Consider the following 23,662-nt stretch of genomic DNA (forward strand, 5'->3'; position numbering starts at 1 on the left):
TAGACAGGCAGTGTCGATGCATCTGATCTGAAATTTCTGTGTGTCCGATTCTACTCGCAACTCAACCTGCCGCTTGCAGACTGAAGCTTCCATAAATGTCACAGCCTCCCAGTCCATGGCACACACCGGTGACACGTGTGGAATGGGGAGTCACAGGCCACGCTCAGCCCACGAAAAAGAGTCAAGGTAAAAAATCAAAGACGCATTTAGATGCTTTAACTTCAAAGAATTTCACCCAAATAAATGATGAAACCACAATAAGATGCTGCTGTGTTTTCTTAGTAAATCTTTTTTGTTTCCATGCTAGTTTGTTTTTCAGATTCATAGCCCACCATGAAAACCCCCCTTATTATCTTTCATTCTTTTCTTGCTTACCTTTCTGTCTGTAGGAAAATACTCATCTGGCACGATGTGCAGCAGCAGCAGACGAGCAGTGAGCTGGTTAAAGGCAGGCGTCAGTTCAAAGCAGTTCTGGAAGAGGGAAACCCGGGCAAAGATGTAGAGGCCCAGCCGAGCTCTGGACATGGCCACCACTAACCTGCGCACATCTCTGTGGAACAGACAGGGATGGAGAGCAACGTTAGTCAGGCGTTAAGTGGACATTTCTCAGCAGAATCTCAGATTGTGGTGCCCACACTGCAGTCACCGAGCACAGCCATTAAAGATCACCAGCAAACTGCAGTTCAAAATGTGATCTGAGCCACGGCCTTTCTAATTTGACCATTAGACTCAAATCCCGTCCCTTTTATTTCTAATGGCATTTCACCGAGAACATAGCAGCTGTGCTGCTCTTATTTTTTCCGCCAGTGTGTTATTAGGACTTAACTAGTCATTTGGTCTTTTAAGTTTTATTAATAGAAAACATGGCAGTTGAAAATGCAGAATTACTTGAAGAGATTAAAGAAATCTGGTCTAAAAAAATCCTCAGAAAGCGGAGCTTTGGCTCAAAATACATTTTTACTGCGTGACTGGTGTGTGTAGAAACAGCACATTTTTGCCGTATTTACTGTTTTATTTTTAATCGATCTATTTTTTAACAGAACATTCCCCAGCCCACTTATTGCAGCTCAGCGTCACCGCAGTTAACTGCAGCTGACCGCACCACAGACAGACAGACAGAGAGACAGACAGCCCCCAAAGCGTTGCTTTCCACTGGGTCACCCAAATGCATTTGATCCGATTTCCTTGCAGTAAGAGTTCTGCTAAAAGTCACCCGTGAGGACTGCACGTCAGTGTGATTCGCGTGTTAACAAGGCCGAGATTTCGTCTGAGTAAGCATGTAAGCCACAGAGCTCCTAAATCTACTAATCAGCTAAATGCCAAACCAATCTCTTTGGACCCTCATCAAGAAGGGCTGTGTGTGCATTTAATTAAAGTGCCACAATCTGATTAATTAGCACAACTACAGCTCTTTAATGACATACACAACAAGGCGCTTTACACCCAGATAACAATTAGCACCATCACACAAACCCCACTTAACCTTAATTATGTGTGCAAAAATGAAAACGCTGCCAGCTGGCACAGACCCCTGTCCCGACTCAAATCGCGCTACGCAAACGGATTAACGCCTCTTGTGTGCTCCACTTCAGCAGCACTCGCCCCTCAGACCCTGACCCGAGTCACAGCTCCTTTGCAAACCCTTCCTGGTTTTGTTTGTTGATCTACAACAGCAGCTTCCCTCTGGTAGACTGAGCATATAAACTGGGAAAGACCTCAGAATGGCACTGGGAGAAGGAGTGGGATGATGGCCGCTGCCTTCAGCTTCTCCTTTTTGAATTGTTATTAACAGTATCATTACGATGGCTGCACACACCCAAGTTGCTTCTTAATCCTCTCCTCTCTTCTCTTCTCTTCTCCCTGGGCACTTGGCATTAATGTCTGATTTCCTCAGAACTCACCAGAAAGCCAACATACCGAGTGGAATGGGGACGAGTGGAAGGAGCAGTCAGTGAGATGGCCGATCCTTCAGGTAAGGTGGGGATGAAGCTTCTCCTTCACGGAGAGCCTTAAATGGATTCTGTTTTGAATGTTGTCAGGTCCTCTGTTCTGGTTGCAGAGGAAAAGTTGGGGCTCTTCAAAGCACGCCATAGCATCCCTTATGCCCTCACAGTAAAGCTAACTGCATTGAAACAGTCATAGAAAAGTAGACTCGAGGGGGACGGAGAAACAAACATTTTATTCTTCTCAGTTGAAATAACAATTTGTGAAGTGAAAAATTAATCTGCTAACTAGGGTTAAGGCTTAAATGGACGCAAGAACAAGCCATCAGGGTAAAGAAAATGAGAGAAGTGTGTAACGTAGGGGTCGCCAAGCGTGGCACACAGAATGATTTTCAATGGCATGCTGATTGAATTGAAATAAAATATATAACTTAACTACAGTGCACACAGTCGCACCCTCAACTACGTTTTGTGTACGCAACTCACATGTAAATGGAAACCACGTGTTCAGTGCAGGCCGTGGTACGTTAAAAGAAACCTCGCTATTTTTATGTAATATTCTGCCCTAAAATAACTCATAAAAGGCAAAAACTTGATGTTCGCTCTTTTCAAGAGACCTTTGGATGAATGAATAGGACTTTGTACAACAAAAGGATTGTACCGTGAAAGTGTCTCGTGTAGAAAGACGACGTTATCAAACTACACATCAGTCCACGTTTAAAAACTCGGATGAGAAAAGTGAAGAAGCTGTAAAAAGGGCCTTGAGACATCCATCCATCCATTATCCAACCCGCTATATCCTAACTACAGGGTCAGGGGGTCTACTGGAGCCAATGCCAGCCAACACAGACAGGGCGCAAGGCAGATGTGACAAAACATTCTTTTCACAAATGACTATGTATTTTACAATATCAAATGAGCAATAAAGTAAGATCCGGTTATAAGTATATACTCTGGAAGCCCATTATAACCAGACCAATTCTGATATTATATGTCAGCACGCAGAATAACATTATAACACAGGTGCGGCACGACACCGCTGAAAGGTCGCCGACCCTGGTGCGACGAGCACATTGATTGCGTGCCATGGACGTCTTCAGAAGGTGACAAACCTCACTGCCTGGTAATGACAATGGCACTATTTGATACGAGAGCAGCAGAAACCGCCATTCAGCGTATTGGTAACAGATCATGGCCTGCAGCCTCTCACAGCAACAGACGGCACAGCCTTATGGACAAGATGAAGGACGGCTGACCTGGAGGATGCCCATTCAGCGCTCATGGCAGGCTTGTGGTACTGAATTGCCAAGTCATGCAATCTAGCAGACCTCTACGTGTGCAGTGAGACGCCAGCAACTGGACACTCCGCGGGATTTGTGCGTCGGCTTGAAATGAATTGTCTTGTGCTGAGCAAACACCACGGCCTAATGTGGGGCGCAACGCCATTTCACCTGATGCTGCTCTGGCAGGCTTTGGCCTTCAATAGTTTGAAGGAACAAAGAAAAAAACTAAATGTGTGCATATTTAGTGCTATATATATATATGACATTGTATCAAAATCAACACATACAGCATGTATATACGCATCCACACACGGTGCTGTGCAAAACTGTTAAGAACTTCAGGGAGCTCACAAAAATGTTCGTTCTCAACAAGTACTTGATGCGCCGTCAGTCGAGAAGAGCGGAGTCTCAAAACTTCCTTATGTAAAAAAGTAAAGAAATAACTGAATGTCCTTAAAGAAAGAAACTGGCACAGAAACAGAGCACTTTAACTCCCGTTCAAATACGTCCGCTCTTTGTGGCCTGTGCTTGATCGAGGTGCTCATGATCGGTAACATCGTGTGGAGGCAGAGCCAAAGTGAGGAACTAAATCAGGAACAGCCATACTGGAAAGGGGAGGCTGCGGCAGATGTTGAGCTTTACTCCATGGCAAACGTGAGCGCAGCACAGAGACACAAAGTGCTCATCCCACATCATCAGGGTCTCGCCAAGCAGACGGCCATTTCCAGATGAAGTGTCCAGGTTCTTCTGCAGAAGCACAAACAAACGGGCAAGGCACAAGACAAGAAATACATCGAGATGAGCCCCAATGCCATCATCAAAATCGCAAGATGTCCAGCACCTCAACCATTGTAGAGCTAGCAGAACCTACTGGGACAGCCATCCAGAGTGCAGAGATCAGAAGTGCTCATCATGGAAGAGCTGCAACCAAAAATAAAGTGAAGCGACTCACAAAACCACAAGGACTGGGGTGCTCCGGACTGATGAGCCAAAATTTGAAATGTGCATTACATGTGACAGGCAAACAGAGAGGTTTACATGCAGTACGGAAGGAATGAGCCTTTTCTGAACACTTGTGCATGAAACGGATCAGACGCTTTTCAAGACAGACAAATAGCCGCTTGACATAACAGCCGGTCTAAGGGGTCACGGCTTTACTTATGTGCATTATGACACAGCATTATCTGCTAGCGGAGTACGTCCTGTTGAAGTGAAGGGCTTGAGAAAAATGCTGCCAGGCTGACGTGCTGCACAATCCAAAGGGACAGAGGAGTAAAGGCACACAACACCACGGGTCAGAGAATGACTGCATCACATGGCCACAGCACACATTCTACAGACCCCCATGACTGACAAGATCAAAATAACGCTAAACAACGGTGTGATGGAATAGCAAGTGGGCACACATGGGTGCATGTCTGGAGTCTCAGGATAGCCCTTTAAAAGCTGATTTAAACAATTCAGTTCACCAGAGGAAGGAGTTGATGCTCAAGTTTCCATGAAAGTCACAAAAAACACACACACAGTGCATATGATACACACACACACACACACCATCCTTGCACGAATACTGTATAAATGAAACTACCTAACTAGTATTATTAGTGTTCATCTGCTCGGACCCCCATGTTGTATGCTCTGCTCCTCAGGGTGTCCCCATTCTAAGCCCAGCGTTTGTCTTCCTGTTTTTGCTCAGGCCTCACCACATCCAAAGTACAAAGCCCCATTTCTTTCCTGGCTTCGGGATTTCAGATCTTTGTGACACACAACCTCCAACTCCAAATGAACAGGATTCTCGGACTTCTGCTTCCTCAGGCCTGGCACAATGGCTGCTAACCTTGCTGCTTTGTACCACTAAAGCTGCTCCTTTGGAAGCCCAGAGCTCTTGGTCTCTGGCTTGCCATCTCCTGGGAGCGGGTCACTCACACTAGTTCACTCATAAAAAAGGCAGAGCAGCACTGGTTTTGAGAAACACGGGAGACCATTGCACATTTCTGGTACAAGATGTGCCAAGGATGGCAGAAACACTTGAACCGATTCAATCACAGAGATGCTAAAACACACAGGTACGTATCACTGGCGAGCCTCAAGGTGTGTGTGCTTGAGTGGGGTGGGCTGTGCTGTGCACTGTGATGGACTGGCACCCACCCATCCAGGGTCAACACTTGTCTTATGCCTGGCACAGACTAGGAATGTTTTTTCAATTGTACCAATCTTGAAAATATGAAACGTGTCTCGATGCAGTCACAGAGTTCACTCTTTTTTGTCAGATCTTGAAGCACACACAAGACAATCGCGTGAATTAACATGCTAGCGGATTTACGCTCGCAATTCTTTGAACCTGGGATCTTGCAGGATTTCTGGTGAGCAACAACATGACTCTAAAACAAACATGGCAGACGACTGTCAAGCTCCGCTCGTGACAATCGTCTTTGTAGTAACTAACGCATGTGAAAGAAGCCAAGGCTGGGCTCCCTTCTTCACTGCCATGTTTGACTCCAATGTCCTGCACATCAAAAGCTCAGCGTTCCTCACACCCTGCAGACTTCAGAGATGTTAACAATCGATATAAACAAAATAAAGAACTTTTTCTTGAGACCTCACATCGGTGCATTTGCAGAATTGAAAACCTTTTTTTTTTTTTGATTCTTCAGTGTTTCACAGTCGGCTCATTCTGCTCCCTGATCAAGGTGCTGGACAATGGCGGCACGTTGGCTGTTAATTTGCACACACAAGTAAGAATTCCTCTGTACACCTGACAGAAATCCACCGTAATTAAAGGATTATTGTCTGTCCGATTGTTACATCAAATCACAAACATTTTTAGTAATACAAAGCATTGCACTTGACATTCCATCAGACAGACATTAACACTGCTGTTCCAAATCCCACACCAAACGGCATGTAACAGAGACACACCCTGCAAACACTGAGACCTCAGCCTGTCTGAGTGGCACTATGAACATGCAATTATGATCTGAAATCTGCCCAGTTTTCTGGTAATGTGTGCCCAGCTACTTGCCCAGTGCTGCCAGGATTGACTAACTTGGGTCACAAAAGAACGAATGAATAAGCAAATCAAGGAATCAGAAATCTTGAAAAGTTGGCTAAAGAGAACCAGGATGTTGTCATCGTTTGTGATGGTCTCTCCATTTAAATGCAGGCTCAAGTTCACCATTTCCAGCATCAGTGGTCTTTCAGCGGTCCTGCTTTGTTTCATCTTTTGAGGTAAACTTTATTGGCGACTTTTTAATTTTTTGTAAATGAAAGGCACTTGAACAAAAAATCTAAAACAGAACTGACGACACCACTTCATCAGAGCGCTGCAGCACTAACTACTGGGCTTGGTCAGCTGATCATGAGAAGCACCAAGGCAGAAAGACAACTCAAAGACTTGGTGAGGCTTTATTAGTAACGCTGATGTAGAGAGAGATGCCCCAGAAGACCATTACTGCGAGGCTGGCCCCCCATACTCTCTTAATCTCCCCACCCACCGAGATTCATTTACTTCCCACGAAGACCAATTAAATAAATACTCAGACCACTCACAATTTACATTTTCTAGATGATACTCGGCTATTCATTTGCCAGCCCGCTTACCTGAGGTGGCCCACTGCTTTCGTTCGGACCAGCGAGAGGATGATGTAGTCGTTCTGCTGACCCTGGAATCTGTCGACTGTCGTCACCTGCAAGAAAATATCAAAGTACTCAAGAGAAAGCAGAGCAGGCATTCACTCCTTCAAAGCGGTAAAAGCTGAAGCCTCGGGCAGGACATACTTAATTCATGACAAATGTCACATTTGATTTTGATATAAAATTGAAATTCTGGACAACACTTTCGTGTACTCGATTGCACATAAGCTGGCGGGTCATCGGCGCCTTCCCTCACTCATCGACACTCTGGGAGAATTTGTGTTTGCTCCGAGCCCCAATCATTAAAAAAGAAACAGGAGGCTTCTAAACACCAATGGCTCCACAAGGCTTTGAAATCTTTGATGTCATTCGACGCTCAGTTGCGGATAAATTCACCTTTTTGAAACACTAAATAAAGGCAGGATGTGGTCTGCTCCTTTACAACAGAATATTTACTAATTAGAGAAATGATGGATTTACCCACAGTCCCACTTTAGAGTAAAAGAGAGGGTTTCACTCCATGATACAAATGGATTTGATTAATTAACCTCTTCGTCATCTGCCCTCCATCATCACCAAACAAAATGCCAGCCTTCTTACTTCCGGATATGCGTGTTTTGTCGTAACTTTCAGCCTCTAGCTAAGGTGGAGCTGCAGATAACGACAGACAATATGCCTTGCGCCACAGCAGATTTCAAACGGAAGCCAACGTTTCCTCTTGCAAAGGCCACCTTGCAATACAGGAATGGGCTCAGTAGATACGGACCACCAGAGTGGAGCAAAGGGCATAAAACACAACTAAAACTCAATACATTCAAATTCATAAGAGATTCTTATTGACAAGCCTCTAAGCCATTTCTCGTTCAGAGTCCTCCTGAGTCTCTCTGTCCTTTTCTTCCATATTCTTACAATTTCTGCCCCCATTTTTCTTCTCTCCGTGGCAGAAGAGTCTCAGTGCACCCCGGCATTAAAGGACACAAGACGCGAAGCACACGTTTATGAGTTTTACTTCATTGTCAGTGCTTAAAGCAGCTCTCTGGTGTGGAGGCCACGCGATGACAAACAAAGCGGGCTATCAACTGTAACTTTTTAAGAACTTATAAACATATTCAGAGAGGGCAAGGTGTAAGAAGCCAAGGAGGAACTCAAAGACCCTGTACGACGGACATGTGAACACAGCAAGACAAGCTGCTCCCTGGACTCCAGAGTGACGCCAATGAGAAGTGAAAACCACCGCAAAGTCCAACCTGACGTGTGCTTTAAGGGTCAACACACGACGGGCACGTCAAGTCAAGGTCTCTGTGAAAGGACACAAACAGAAATTCAGCGGGACCAGCGTCACTGACCTGCACAGCAGCCCCTCGTGACTTCCATCATCTTCTCAGCACAGGTTCTCGGCTCTTTTTCTTTTTGCACTGCGTCAGGCCATTTGCACACAATGCCTCCAATCTGCACACACCAGCACATTTCATTTTTGCTATATCATCTAAAATGTTGCTGCCTGTTTTGAATTGTTTCCACCAAAGTCCTCTCTGTGCACCAGCGTTAGTTACTGTGGCCGTGTGGGTGAGCAGCTATGACTTTATAAAAAAATAAATTAAAGTATCACCTTTATATATGCATGCTTATTTATATTTATTTATTTTACTTGCTAGGTCTCATGATTCTGCACCTTGTCACCTGCAGACCAAGCCGTCTGGAGAGAGAAAAGTGACTGTGCAGGATGGCCGCCATCTTCGATGACTCTCATAAACTCCAGCTGTATATGCACCCTAAACCTCCTGAAAGGCACCATATAGAAATAAAGCCTGGGGTGACAATCAGGCCATGAAGACTCACTTTCATGTGAAAATGTTGAGGGTTGGTCAAAAAGAGAAATCACATCTTTTGCTTTTCACTCTTACATGAATGTATTCAGATTTTACTGAAAGTGCTTTAGAAATCACAAAGGCAGCACTCACACTTGCGTACCTGGAGACAGCACTCATCTCACTTTTGGGTTACGTATTTTATCTGCATAAAGGCCTGGCAGTGTTGGTAAAGCCATGTTTATCGCAGTCTGTACATGGCAAGGAAATGTCTGTTTTAAGACGGAATTAAAAATGGCAGCAAGGAGGGGAATTCAACAGAATCGCAAGCATTTGCTTCTTTCAGTTTTGTGACAACAAACCTCCTCCAACGAAAGTGACCCTCAGAACCAGCATTAGGTCCAAATTAATGGAAGATGTCACATCTGCAGTAAAGATGAAGCCTAGCAGCTGGGTATCCGCTGGTCAATAATAAACTGATAACATCTGCGCTTCACTCGAGAATCCGGATTAATCACACACTCCTCTCCTTAATCCGTCAACCAGAAAACACTACACTCGGGGACAAATTGGCTTAGCAGACATTTTCCATTTCTACAACTCATTGATTTTTTTGTAAATGACTAAAAATTAGAAGGCAGTTTAATTTCACAAACAGATGCAGAACTGACACTTTGCCGTCTTTGCTTCCCTCACTACTGGATATTTCATATTTCTAAGTTGAATTGTGACTCTTCATATGCTAATATCTTGCATAGCTTACTTCTGTTTCATGCTGCATGTAATATTAAATACTGAAAACAACACCCCCATCCCACTGTATGTGTTCAAGCATCCCAAAATGACCAACTCTATGAGAATAGCTTTAATTTGCCTGATTACAGCATTTAAAGTCAATACAAGGATGTGAAGAGTACTGACACATTACAAGCAAAACGTCTTTTCATATACAAACACAGTACAAGTCTCTCTCTCTCTCTCTCTGTTATATATATATATATATAAACACACATACATATAAATAAACATATAAAATAAAAACATCAGCACGTATAAATTCAAACACTACCCAATAAACTGCCATCAGTATAAGAACTGGGACCTGGCCAGTGGATGACTGACAGGAGGAAAAGAAAACCTCAAGCCTGGAGAAGGCCGTTCACTTCAAGCAGATGAAGTTACAGGCCTGACGACTGACCAGCTGGCCACCCACATCAAAAGTAAAGAAGGGCCACAACTATCTGAACCAAAGTTAAACGGCACGGGACATCTGCTTGGGCGGGCAGGTGCTGTCCCTACTGGTCAACGTGGCCGCAGGACACTGAGAACAAACCGGAACAGGATTAGGGACCCCCAAAAGACTCTCTGGATAAAACAAACACAACTGAGCACAAGTAAACGACAAAAGCAGCCTGTCACTGCTTGGGGACTCAGAGTGTCATTTATAAGGAAGCCACACAAATGACAACACTTGCCTGGCGTTTGCGCACTGCTGAGCTCACGTCACGTTTCCCTTCTGAGAATATGACATAATCAGATGGCTGCCAGTCTCCTCCTAACGGAGTGCACATGCGGGTCACTGGTCTAAGGCATAGCCAAGTCTTTTTATGGCACACAGCAACACCTGAAAGTCACTTTGTGGAGCAGCAAGTGACCTCTTCAGATTGCCAGTAACCAGTGAGGGTCCCATAAAGCCAGAGCAGGCGGAGAATTTCTGTACAGGTCATCTCTTTCTTTTCACAGAACACCCTCACTGACAAGACATGAACAGAAGCTCCATCAGATCTAAATCCACACTCCCAGAATAAAAATACTGAATAAAAGTCACACAGGACGAAGACGAACAACTGCCTGCTGAGCTTCACTGAGACTTGCGGCAAAACAAGCATGCTGGACGTGACAAATCAATCTGATGGGCACACAAATCACCACCTGGAAAGCAAAACTGGCGAAAAAAACAAAAGGGGATTGGGGTGCTTTATGATCAAGTGACTCTCTGCAAATGGTGTTCAAAATCGGAAACTCTCAAAATAAACAGCAGAAGAACATTTGACGATAGGCAATTCTCACTGAGGTTGAAGAGCAGTAGCAGGCCATCACCAATGTCATAACCTGGTAACTTTACGGTGTCATCACTGCGGTGTGCACCTTGAAGATTGTGCAGGATACCATAAAACACAGAAGACAACTCCTTGCAGTTTGGAAACCAAGACCATCAAGAGTTCATCCTGTGCTCAATGAGAAGACAGTGGCCAGTGAGGACATCTTTATAACCCAAGCTTTGCTGCTCTCATCCCACTAATGGCGACCTGTCATGAGCAAATCCCTGGACCTTCTGTCTTCACTTTCTGACCTGCTTACTCTAAGAGAGGCTGGTGGGAAGCCAAAGCCTGTTCTGACAGTATTGAGCAAAAGCCAGGAACCAAGCCTGGATGGGGCACCTGACTGGCACATTAGCATTACATGCTGTCTATTTTATATAGTGACTTCTTCACATTGAGCACCACGCAATACAAATCCACCAAAATAGTTTGGATCATTTTAAAAGGTGTAGCATAGGTAGGAGAGGCGATTCCCAAGGCCAACACTGGGAGCACGAGGTTGGGATGTGACACTCGAGTCACTAGGCCACACTGTCAGCTAGCACAAGTGCACACAAGTGGAGCCAACGTTTGAAGGAAGTCCTTCAGCCACTGCCTCCAGTTGTACTTTGCCTGGCATCAACTCCTTTGGTTATTTACTTCACTTGCCCAGTTTCCCCCTGCCGATAAAGAAATCCCCAAAGTGCAGCCCCTTCAAAACAAAGAATATGCCTGACGATACCTGCCAGTGGTTTGGAAAAGTCACTAACGGCTTTCACCAATATTATTATAATAAATAATAATAATTCTGGGTCTCCTACGCTCATGCCAGATTAACAGGACACGGTTTGTGAAGTACATTCTGTTCTCTTCTGGCTGGTCTTGACCGTGGCGTTTTGGAACTCTGTCCGCATCTGGGCGCTGGGCATCCAAACCTACAAAGAGCTGGGGGAACACAGTCAGCCACAACCCCATTAGCATTGATGGCTCCCACTGTACTGGAAAAGGCCAAAGAGCACCTCGACTCTCCCAGGCATAGCAAGAAGTATATGAGGAGTACACAGAATGTATGGTGCTGGGCCACAGGAAGCGTCCGACTGTCACTGGTAATAAGCGTGTAGAACTGAACGTCCGTCTACATGACTCTGACATCTTCAAGAAAGGCCTGAGAGCAGAACTGAAAAGACGGCCGCAGTAAGCAGCAGCAACAGGACAAACTCGGCCAACATGTCCAGCCTGCAAATGCAGATCTCGCAACGCAGTAGCCATTAATACCTCCAGCAACAGCCGAGGAGCTGGCAGAGCCTCATTGCTACACTTTCAACGTCGAAACTCACAAACCGCACAGTAGCTTAATGCTTAAGATGTCATGACACACTCAAAAAGCACTTGGGAGTATAAAAGAAACAGAAAACCAGAAGAGGATTCTCCAAGATCACAGAAAGTCATCCATCTCACCTTCACCAGGTCTATACGGACACGGAGCTTCTTGTTATGCCAGCCAGCCTGCTCAAGTGCCCATCTCTGAACACCTACCAAATCTGTGCGCCATCTTGGGGTGGTGACTGAAGAGCAGCTATCTTTCTCTGACCACATATCAACTTTCTCTCATTCATAAAGTTTCACCTTATCTGACACAACCTCTGGTCCATGATGTGGTCTTGTCAGGTCTGGATTACTACAACTCATTACAGGCAGGAGGAACCACATGTGCCATCAAGCCACTGAAGATGGACCAAAATGCAGTGGCCCATCTTATCTACAGGCCACATGTCACTCCTCTCTTCAGCTCGCCACGTTGGCTCCCCCCTCAGGTCTGCCAATGAACAGCGTCTGGAGATGCCACCTCTGTGTGGTATGAAATCTCAGTCCAGGCTTTCTGCATGTGTAGCTCCTAGTTGGTGGAATGTTGTTAATTGCACTGGCTTCATAGCTTGTCACTTGTGGGGATCAACATTTGGGACTCTCCTTCCCCCCGACTGATGTCACTCGATTATGTTGACCTCTTTTGTAAATTGCTTTGAATAAAAGCACCTGCTAAGTAAATAAATGGAAATGTCTAAGTTCTAACACTTTGGTTATGCTTTTAGTGGCTCAAACTGTCAAGTTCAAAATGGTACTGCCAGCTGTGACTTTGGCCTTACTTGTCGCACATATTTGATGGCTCCCATATTTACGGTTTAGAATTCCTGTGGGCAGCATCTACTCTGCTAAACAAAATACGACTGACTGAAAATCAGACAGACACGACCTCTGCAAATCATTCAGTTTCAAATGAATGACATATTCAAGATAAAACTATTTTACATGCAACGTCCATGGTAAAGTAAAAGTTCACAGTATAGGACTACTGTATTAAATGTCATGTGGAGAACACATCGTCGTTAACTACAACTTGGACCCTCACTTGTCTATGCAAGTCACGTGGAGAGTGGTGATAGATGATGGAAATTTCAAAGAAATCAGGAAGAAAGAGGAAATAATCCAGCAAAATTGTGAATTTCCCCTTGGGATTAATAAAGTATCTATCTATCTATTATATAGTGCCTTTCACATTTATCTATCTATCTAAAAGCAATGTCACTTAAACAGGCCTCTGCCACAGACCACCACATGGCATAGCCGAGAGTCCCTGCAGTGAAGGAAACGAGAAGCACACCTGGGACTGAAGAGTAAAAAGGACGCACGTCAACGAAAATGTCACTCCAATCTGACCACCAGCTAGGGGAGCAAGAATGGCAGATTGCCATTCAACAATTCGTTAATGGATACATGGTGTAAAGTTCTTAAAGCTGGGCTCTCAGATTGGTGCACTCGGCTTTCAGCTTCTGTTTGTTCTCTTTACTGTCACAAGGGGTTTTGAAGCCATATGTTAAATCATAAGCCTTTTGATAAGCAATCAAAACTCTGATGGTATCACTGAATTGGCATCAGACATCGAAAAAATCAATAGCAAGGAGGAGGTGCTGAATGGGGACATCATGGACTCCAAATGGGTGCCGTTCACAATTTCACAAGGAGTCGTGTAAAACCTCCGACAGTTCAACCAGTCCTAAGGTGTGCAGGCCTTATGGTGTCGACTCCTGCATTTTGAACAGAGGACACCAGAAGAGACGTGTGCTCATCAAAGTGTTAGTCATGTCCCTAAAACTACAGGCACCTCCTGTGAGATTCATCACAATGGAGTCCCTGCAATGTCCCTCACCTGTAACCAATTCTTCTCTACTCCAAACTGTTCAAAGCTAACAGCCGAAAAGCAACGCCCAGGTCAGCCTTGAAAAACGGAAACATTCTTCCTCTTACATCACTTTGCAAATCTTTATTCCACTGCACCGGTCAACACGCTCACTCGCTGGGACTACTTACCATTACCTGCTTGAAGCATGCAGGTAATCTAGGCGTGAGCGCGATTTGGACTTTAAAAGGTTATACAGACATATTTGTGATCTTTGCTATATTTGCACGTATAAAACCAAATAAAAGTATTGCAGTCATGGAGAAGTAGGGCAGCAGCACAGTGCAGTCATCAGCATTGCTGATTCACAGATCCTGTACCCTGGGTTTGACACATGGGGCTGGTTGCTCTCCATGTGCAGTCTGCATGTTCTACTCCAGGTCTTTCCTACCACAACCTCTTTTACTTGAGCTGCTATTTCCAAATTCAGCCCACGATGGGCTGTGCTGTTTCCTGCCTTGCACCCGGCATTGCTGGGTAGGCTCCGTTCCTCATCAACCACAAGTAAAAAAATTCCCACGAACTTATAATTCTTCCCTGCATTTTCAATCTGCTCGTGGATGTTCAAAGATGAAGCCCACCAGATAATACACAGCAGAGTGAGAGTTTGGAGTTTGCACAATGCTATTGTGAAAGAGTGTCCAGCACTGGAGTGTTGACAAGCCATTAAAACTGCTGCCACACAAGTCAAGGGGCACAGGGGTCCGCTTAAGTCAGAAAAAGCAACAATGCAATCCTCTGAGCAAGTCAGACTCCCATAATAAAGAAGCTTTAAACACTTTTTGATAATTTGAATCCTAAACATGACAGAACAGAAAATGAATTTCAAAAATTCACAAGATTTGCACATTTCTCTTGAAAAATAAATGATGCCTTACTCTAGCTAAAAACAAAGAGATGTGTCACATTTATGAAAAACATCAGGGTCCTGCCTTTATCACCAAAAAGAAGCCAAAAATACTTGAACTTTTGTGTTAGACTCATGTATGTTTCATGTCTCCAAAGCTACAGCTACAGAATAAAAGTCACGTCTACCCAGTGCCAGACAAACGCTTCTTCTCGGACTGCCAATTTCATCTAAGACTAAATGTCTGCATTTCCCAGCGGCTGTGCCCCAACCACGTCATACAGTTAGCAACCACTCATAACCCGCTGATTTTAAATTAGGCACAGCAGACCGCCCGCTTTTTCCCCAATACATGTATTGGCATTTTCAGAACAAACCGCAGAGTCTGAGATTCATGAAACAATCGTCAAATTTTAAGGCCCTGGCACATATCACCAGAACCGGGCCTGGCACACACATCTCAGTATTTGTCCAGCTTCTCTTTATACTGAAGCCTGAGGCTTTGGTTTCAAAGACAAACTCTTTACAGCCAAAGTTAGACATCTTGGGCTAATGGTAACTGACATAACATGGCGGTCGTGTAAAAATGTGCTTCACTGGCAGAAATCAGCTTGTCCAGTGTGGGATAAAGAAGCATATCAGCGTGACAGCTTGGCATTGACCATTACGCTTCAGGCATATCCGACTGTCACACACAGCAGTGCTAAAGAAGTCTCATTTAGAAAAGAGGCTGCACTACACCAGTAGTGCTGCTAGACAGGAGCTTACAGACGACAGGGCGCACGTGCGGGGCTTGAATGAACTGACCAGGTCACCAGCTGTGCGCCAGTTGCATCTTTGTCCATTTTCATTTAAATATAATGGTTCTGCCTGCTTCAGCAGAAACAGCATTGGTGTAGAGGGCTTTACTTTTCCATCCATTTTGTCTCTGCTATCAAGTCATGCTATCTGTGATCACAAAGGCTGCATGTGTCTGCTAGAAGAAGAAGCATTCCAAAAGAATATCTAACTGTAGGTTGGCACGCTGTCTGCAGTATAAGATGTGCAAGGAGACTGAAGCAGACAGAGGAAAACTCTGTGAACTGATAGGGGTGTGTGAGAAACCATTCCAGAGCACAGCCTATTAAAATGAGCAAGGTGGGCAAAGAGCGTAGACTAGGGTTGCACGGTACACTGGTACTGAAAAAGTACCAAAAAAAGCCCATTTGTAAAATGGTACAGAAGCAGCATTTTGAGAATTTCGGTACCAGAAGTAAACCGTAGTTTTCATGATCAGCTCTTTTCTTCTTCCGCTCTCTGACACACCGTCGACTCCATGGGGGACAAACCCTCCATCATCCCTTCAATGCACTAGAGCAGAGTTTCTTAAGACTATAGGTCGAAATATTTGTGATGGATCGCCACACGATTGTGTACAAAAATCACAAAAGCTCATCCAGCTGTTAATTCTGTGCTGAGTAATAAGCCTGCTACTTTTTAGTGTGTTGGCATGTGAAACAATGCCACTGAAACATCATTGGAAATGTCAAAATGAAAATAACGGGTGGGAAAAGGGTCTTACAATTTTCAATGGTGTCATGAAGGGCGAGTGAATTTGGTAGGAGTACATATACGGCGCCATGCCAGTGTTGTATGCAAAATGCAGTTTCAATGACAACGAGCCATTGCATGCTTGCTCTTATGGCATACTGTACATCGAGTCCAAATCTCTAACAGAGGTGAAGAGAACATTTTGCATTAAGTTTAACGTACTTAATGAGGAAGAATTCCTTCTCATCATCACATTGTATGTACAACAGTAGTCCTATAAACACCCGTTAACTGGTAACGTGAAAGGTGTGTGTGTATCACACCCTTGCAGTTCAAAGTGCTGCTTCCTAACATTCACCCTGTTGAAAATAAAGCTGCCTTGGTAAATTAAATTATAGATTTTTAAATTATTTTAAATTACTGTTACTGTTGGCCGAAGAAGAAGGTGAAGAAGAGGGGGGAGACATGTCCGGATGCAGGAGAAGAGGAGGAAGGTAAAGAGAGTGGCACTGAGGGTAGGAACTTTGAATGTTGGCAGTATGACTGGTAAGGGGAGATAGTAGATATGATGGAGAGAAGGAAGGTTGATATATTGTGTGTGAAGAGACTAAATGGAAGGGGAGTAAGGCCAGGGGGATTCAAATTGTTCTATCATGGTGTGGATAGGAGGAGAAATGGAGTAGGGGGTATTCTGAAGGAACAGCATGTCAAGAGTGTCAGACACAGTAATGATTATGAAGGTGTGATGATGAATGTTGTTAGTGGATATGCACTGCAAGATGGGTGAGTAAGAAGATTTTTTGAGTAAGTTGGATGAAGTGATGAACAGTGTACCCAAGGGACAGAAAGTGGCGATTGGAGCGTGCTACAAGAATTATTACAAGAACAAGAAGTCTGAACACATAACTCCACTTCTTAAATCCTTACACTGGCTCCCAATTAAGCTTAAGGCAGATTTCAAAATCCTCCTTCTAACATATAAAGCCTTAAATGGCTGAGGCCCTGCTTACTTATCTGAAGTTAACATTACTTACAAACCTGAGCACACATTAAGATCTCAAGATGCCGGCCTATTTAAGATTCCAAAGAATTATAGAACAACAGTGGGAGGCTGAGCTTCAGTTTCAGGACCTTGAAGCTGTGCAATGATCTGCCTGCTGAAATGATAGATGCCCGTTCAATGTCAGCTTTTAAATTCAGGCTTAAGACTCACTACTTCAGTTTAGCACACCCTGACTAGAGCTCTTGATTAGCTGTGCATTCTGCTTTGCTCTTTGTTAGTCATTTGTACACAAATATAATGCATACAATAATTATAAACCACTAACTAACCCTCCTCTATTCAGTTTCTCTTCTCGGTATCGGGATGTGGCACTTGGTGCCACCGCTCTACTGTAATGTTCTCCTGCATATATAAAAGTCATCTCAGAGCACTGGAATTATTGGATGGAAAGATTCTCTCATCATATTGGGTGGCCCACACAGACTCCACTATAGAAATCCCGGGAGTGGGTAGGTAGTCAGGTGGTTGTGGTCTCCAGGGCTGTCACTTTACTTTTGACTTTCTCTTTTACAAATTTAATTTTCATCATTGTCAACTAGCCAGAGTTCATCATCTAATTCATGGACATGTACTGTTGCTTCTCCTCTTCCTCTTTTATAAATGTGTCTCCTTGTTGGTGTGCAGACTAGAAAGCCTGCTTCTTGAAAGGGAGGTCTCATTTTAAATGTGAAGCCCTCTGCGAGTTTTGTGTGTGCCAGCTAGATCACAACACTCACAGAGCAATCAGCAGTGACACAGGTATCCAAAATGAAACTCCTCTGAGCTTAAGCTAACCCATGTAAAAGCGAGACACATCTTGAGGAGAGTTCTAAGCACATTTTAAATGCATCGGACTTCATCAGGTCACAGCCTGAAAGGCACAATTCAGCTGGAGTAGAACACTCTTCTGATTCTGCAATTCTCCCAAGATAGCTCAATGTACATCCATGAGACTTTGACCAATGCCATCTCTTAGTTCTTGTTATAAGGAAGCCAACCCCCATAATCCAGATGTGGCCTCACACATATGCTCCTTAATCCTTACACCCCAAACTTCAACTGCCCTTTCAAATAATGTGACTATCCTCTTCGTGAGGAGTCCTCCATGTTATTCCTATAAAGTGCTGTTTCGAGTACCCTAAGTTCTTGTCTATAAGCCGGACTCATGTATTAGCCGGAGACCAAAAATCATACGAATTTTTAAAATAAAATCGTATCATAGATAAGCCGGACTCATGGATAAGCCGAACGTACTATAACCTATAACTAATAGAAGGGAGGGAGGTCAGTGGTCTCACTCGCGCCCATTTAATTTCTTTAAGGGGGGAGAGAGTGTGAGATTTTGGCGTCTCTCTCACTCCCCGCATGGCACGGTTGGAGCGGCCGGAGCGCGTTCTTTCTGCTCTGGGCGTCGCCGAGTCAACACGAGCGCGTAGCGGTCATTTAAATTGTGATTTTATATGTAAGCATATTTAAATATATAATCGCGGATTTCTGCGGACAATGGGTCTTTTAATTTCTGGTACATGCTTCCTCAGTTGGTTTGCCCAGTTGATTTCATACAAGGGACGCTATTGGCAGATGGCTGAGAAGCTACCCGGCTTACTTTTCTCTCTCTCTTGCGCTGACTATCTGTGATCCTGACGTATGGGGATTGAGCAGGGGGGCTGTTTGCACACCTAGACGATACGGACGCTCGTCTAAAAATGCTGAAAGATTATCTTCACGTTGCTATCTTTTGTAAAGCTGATTCCTGAAAAGACATGCTGCACAGTGCTTCGCATACTTAAAAGCTCGAAGGGCACGTATTGATTTTTGACTGAAAAACAAACTCTCCCTCTCTCTCTCTTTGTCTGCTCCTGACGGAGGGGGTGTGAGCTGCCGCCTTCAACAGCTTTGTGCCGTGGTGCTTCGCATACTTAAAAGCCAAACAGACATATTGATTTGTTTGCTTCACTCCTTTGAAGAGGAAGATATGTTTGCATTCTTTTAATTGTGAGACAGAACTGTCATCTCTGTCTTGTCATGGAGCACAGTTTAAACTTTTGAAAAAGAGACAAATGTTTGTTTGCAGTGTTTGAATAACGTTCCTGTCTCTCTACAACCTCCTGTGTTTCTGCGCAAATCTGTGACCCAAGCATGACAATATAAAAATAACCATATAAACATATGGTTTCTACTTCGCGGATATTCTTATTTCGCGGGTGGCTCTGGAACGCAACCCCCGTGATGGATGTATAAGCCGGACTTATGTATAAGCCGATATTCTATTTTTTCATTTTCACAACTTTTTTCCTTAGATAAGCCGCGGCTTATAGACAAGAACTTAGGGTACTAAGGCTGTAAAAGTACAACTTTGGAACATATTTTTATCTTCTATTAAATTAAATTAGTCACATAATTCTCTGTGTCATCCAGATAAGTCTTGAGGGTTTCTTCTGATGTTCTTAATTTAGTTTTATTTGCAAATTTAACACGTTGCACATTTGACGATGCTACCACTGGCACCACAGGCAGCTCTTTGTGGCTAGGTGTGTCGGGGTCAGTGGCGGTGTATGCTTTTAAAAACAGTGTATTTCAGGCGTTGTGGGGGACTGGATGATTGTTCGGTCATCTCCGAGAGTGAGCAGTGCTGCCCTTCCCCACTGATGCTCCATGGATTGTTAGTGAAAGCACCTGCACCCATAAGGGTAAAAGGGGTCAGGGTATCTAAGGACAAAAAAAAGAAGAATAATGGGAAATAATCCAAGAAATAAAGATCGAGGTGGGTGGTTGGAAGTAAAAATCCAGAAAGATGGAGAAGTATAGAGAGAGTATTGGATTGAGCTGGTACACAGGGAAGGATGCAAGGCAGTCGGAAGGCCCAGAATGGAGTTCCAGGGGTGGCGATGCACCTGCTGAGCACTGGAGTGGACCAGGAGCTGCCCACATATGGTGAACGATGGTGGTGTGAAGAAGGAGCTGGACTCACAGTGCCCCTATGAATGCCAAAGGATGACAGTTGGGACAAGAGCTGGTAAATGTTTACCGCGCACGCTCGCCGGTGTCTCAGCTCTACTGAGCAAACAAGGACGGTGAGCAAGGGAGGTGAAACATAGTGAGGGGCCAAAAGAAAGAACACTTTAAAACTAAAGTCACGATTGGCTTAATCTTCTTGATTTTATCATAAGTATTGGATATTTTAATGATTGCTTTTACTCTCCACAAACGCACTGTTTTTATGCACTAAAGAACTGGCCTGCATCTTTGATCACTGCTAAGGTTTTAATTGTTTGGAAGTTAAATGTGCTTTTTGCACCAGAAACTTCTCGTTTGTGTCCTCACTGTCCTAGTCCATCCTCGGCCCATGACTGATATCCAGGGAGATGAAAGCTGCCAAGGCTGCAGGCATCTGGGGCATCACACTGCTCAAGCATTAACCTGTGTAGACGGCACCTTTAATGTTTAACTCATTCTGAAAATGTTCCCTGGAAGTTCCGCACTCATCAGTACCATGTCAGAAGTTTTTTCTAGATTACCTTGCACTCTGCGGTCACGAAGCTTCACCATAAACAACAGTGACATGTGATTTCCTACCCACTTCAAGCCATTCTGACTGACTGCTGACAAAACTGCTTCTCTCTTGCTCTAAAAGCTGTTTCCAGTACATCCCCATCATGTTATGCTAACTGGCCCATAATTACCTGCGTTATCAACTACATGATGTCATTTCACAGGAGCTTCCCAGGTACTTGGTCATGTCATTTAAGAGTTTGTATCGGTAATCACTTGAGATTTCAGCACACCTATCTGCTCTATGCAGTTTACTTGGGTTTATACTTTTCACATATCCTAAGAATTCCAAAAATCAAGTAATACTTGAGTGATCCGAGTCAGGTTAACTCTTGCTCAATTTGTTCTCTTTGTCTCTCTTTATGAAGGTTACTGCAAAAGTAAAGAGATGCCACATCTCATCAATATGTTTGGACTTTATGTATCCATTCCCAACTCCCAGTTTGCTCACACGTGTGGCAAGGCCTGCTTATTACCATCACTCGGGTGTAATTACTCCCGACTCCAACATTTCAGTTTGCAGCTAGGGAGCTGACAAAATGGCGTCAGGACTTCTTCAAGCCAAGCCCAGCCGCACAACATGGGCTACCAGGTGACGATGCTGAGTGCTTTGTCAGTGAGTACCACACCAAGATGTGCGTCCAACAGCGCTTTTATGTCAGCTAATACGAGCATTTGCTTCTTCCCATTAGAACATTCTGCGGAGAACAGGCCATTCTGCATAACAAGCTTACCAGTCCTCGTCACCTAATGGTCTTATTGTCCATTCCAGCCTTGTGCAGGTCTACAATCTTGTCCCTGACATCCTCTGACAGCTCTATGGAAGAAATTGATTCTGTGGACAGGTGTGCTTTATACACATTATGAGTTGAGATCAGCAGGATCTGTGACTGACTGACTGAAATCGCACACAGCCAATCTGTGGAAGCCAGAATTCAGTGTGGGTTGTAGGGGATCAAAAACGTATTTCTCTCAAAGATATTCAAATCAATTTAGAACTTTGATGTAAAATGTTTTTTTCTGTCTCTCTCCCTTAAAATGAAACTACCATGAAAATTAGAGACTGTTCGTTTCTTTGTAAGTGAGCAAAAGTACGAATTCAGCAGGGGATCGAATACTTATTTCCCCCACTGAAAGGTCTTGGCCATGTTTAGTGTCTGAAGAAATAAAACAGAACTTCAGAGCACCAGACAAGATCAGTGTTCTAAACAGTGCTACGTCTCGTTCCTGTTTATCATAATGGGCCCTGTCTTGTTCTTTAAAGTATACAATACAATTTCTTTTTAAAATAGCCCAAAATCACACAAGGAGTGCCGCAATGGACTTTAACAGGCCATGACTTTTGACAGCCCCCCAGGCTTGACTCTCTAAGAAGACGAGAAAAAACTCCCAAAAAAACCCTTGTAGGGAAAATATGGAAGAAACCTGTGGAAAGGCAAAGAGAGACCCCTTTCTAGGTAGGCTGGGCGTGCAGTGGGTATCAAAAAAAAAAAAAAAAAAAAAAAAAAAAGGTGGGTAATTACAATACAACACACAGAACTGAACACAAGTCACCCTCAGTACAATATAATAGTGAAATAGAAATACTACAAGTACAGAGCAGAATTCAACAGTCGATGATATCCCATAATACAATTTGGATTGGTTCAGCGTCCTAAAGACCTTGGCCATCAAGCTGCCTCACTCTATTGGCCATTCCAAAGCTGAGTCAGCGCTGGGCCAGCCAATCTGATGAAAGGACCCATCTACCCGACGATTCCTGCGCTCCTCCATACAGCAGTTCCCATAGCCAAGTGCACAAGCACAGCTTACAGGAGAGCTATCAAAGAAGCACCTTAACGGCCGTCTGCTAACTGTGGCACTGGGCGGGTGCTGGCCTTGTAACCAAGATGATGAGCTTTATCAGCTTGGAGTTGAAACTTCAATCCGGGCACCCATGTGACCTTAAACAAGCAACCTTACTGGCATGTGGCAACGCTTATGGTAAAAAGCAGACCTCCTTAGGGACCAGGAAAGCTAACGATACACATTTTCTGATGACCTCAGGGACAAACAGCACATTCCGTAAATAACAAGAAAAGGTTCCACCTGTGGAACTGCCTGATTTGCGAGGCCATGGCACAATCATCTCCTGTTGATTGCTGAAGTCTGTTTGCATGAAATTCGACTTGTTGCGCTTATACTAATGTGAAACTGTGAGACTCGCTTTTGTCCATCTGTCTCAGGAGACCAGCCCAAGAGGTAATTTCTATCCTTCTATTAAGTATACTGCTTATTTTAGCGCAGATTGTGAAAAAAAAATATCTAATATATACCGTAGTTGATGTGATCAGATAATTAGACATACTAAACTTTCTGAAATGGGCATCTAGGCCTTCATTCAGATTTCAGAAATCAGTAAACATTTACCTAAACAATCAATGCCAATTCTGGTACGCTTGTTTTATGGATTATACATCCTATGCTCCAGCATTTCTTCACGATATCTGATTCAGCCTCAATGGTGCCTTCAAAATTACCAAAGCCATCAAAAACTGACGACAAACATCACATATTGCACCTGTCTGCAAAAGAAGCCTGCTCGGATTTTGTTAATTCAGGCGCAGACATATTAGGCAAAGCCAAAACAGACTCACAATGACCTATGCGTAAAAAACTGTGAAAGGCAAAAGAAGATTTCAGTATAAGTAGAAGAGGAGGTGACATGG

The 23,662-nt window shown here is 44.0% G+C and overlaps 1 protein-coding gene across 2 annotated transcripts in view; it reads right to left on the reverse strand.

Moving 5' to 3' along the window:
* aqr (aquarius intron-binding spliceosomal factor) overlaps positions 1-23,662 on the reverse strand; it is an 869,120-nt gene that overhangs the window by 747,512 nt on the left and 97,946 nt on the right. For both annotated transcript variants that reach the window (XM_051919988.1, XM_051919987.1), the window contains exons 33-34: positions 6,827-6,912; positions 376-550 (exon numbers count right to left, since the gene is read on the reverse strand). In XM_051919988.1, the coding sequence (XP_051775948.1) occupies positions 376-550; positions 6,827-6,912 (261 nt within the window). The remainder of the gene's footprint in view (positions 1-375; positions 551-6,826; positions 6,913-23,662) is intronic.

Source organism: Erpetoichthys calabaricus, chromosome 16 (assembly GCF_900747795.2).
Source record: "Erpetoichthys calabaricus chromosome 16, fErpCal1.3, whole genome shotgun sequence".
In the NCBI taxonomy this organism is placed as follows: Eukaryota; Metazoa; Chordata; class Cladistia; order Polypteriformes; family Polypteridae; genus Erpetoichthys; species Erpetoichthys calabaricus.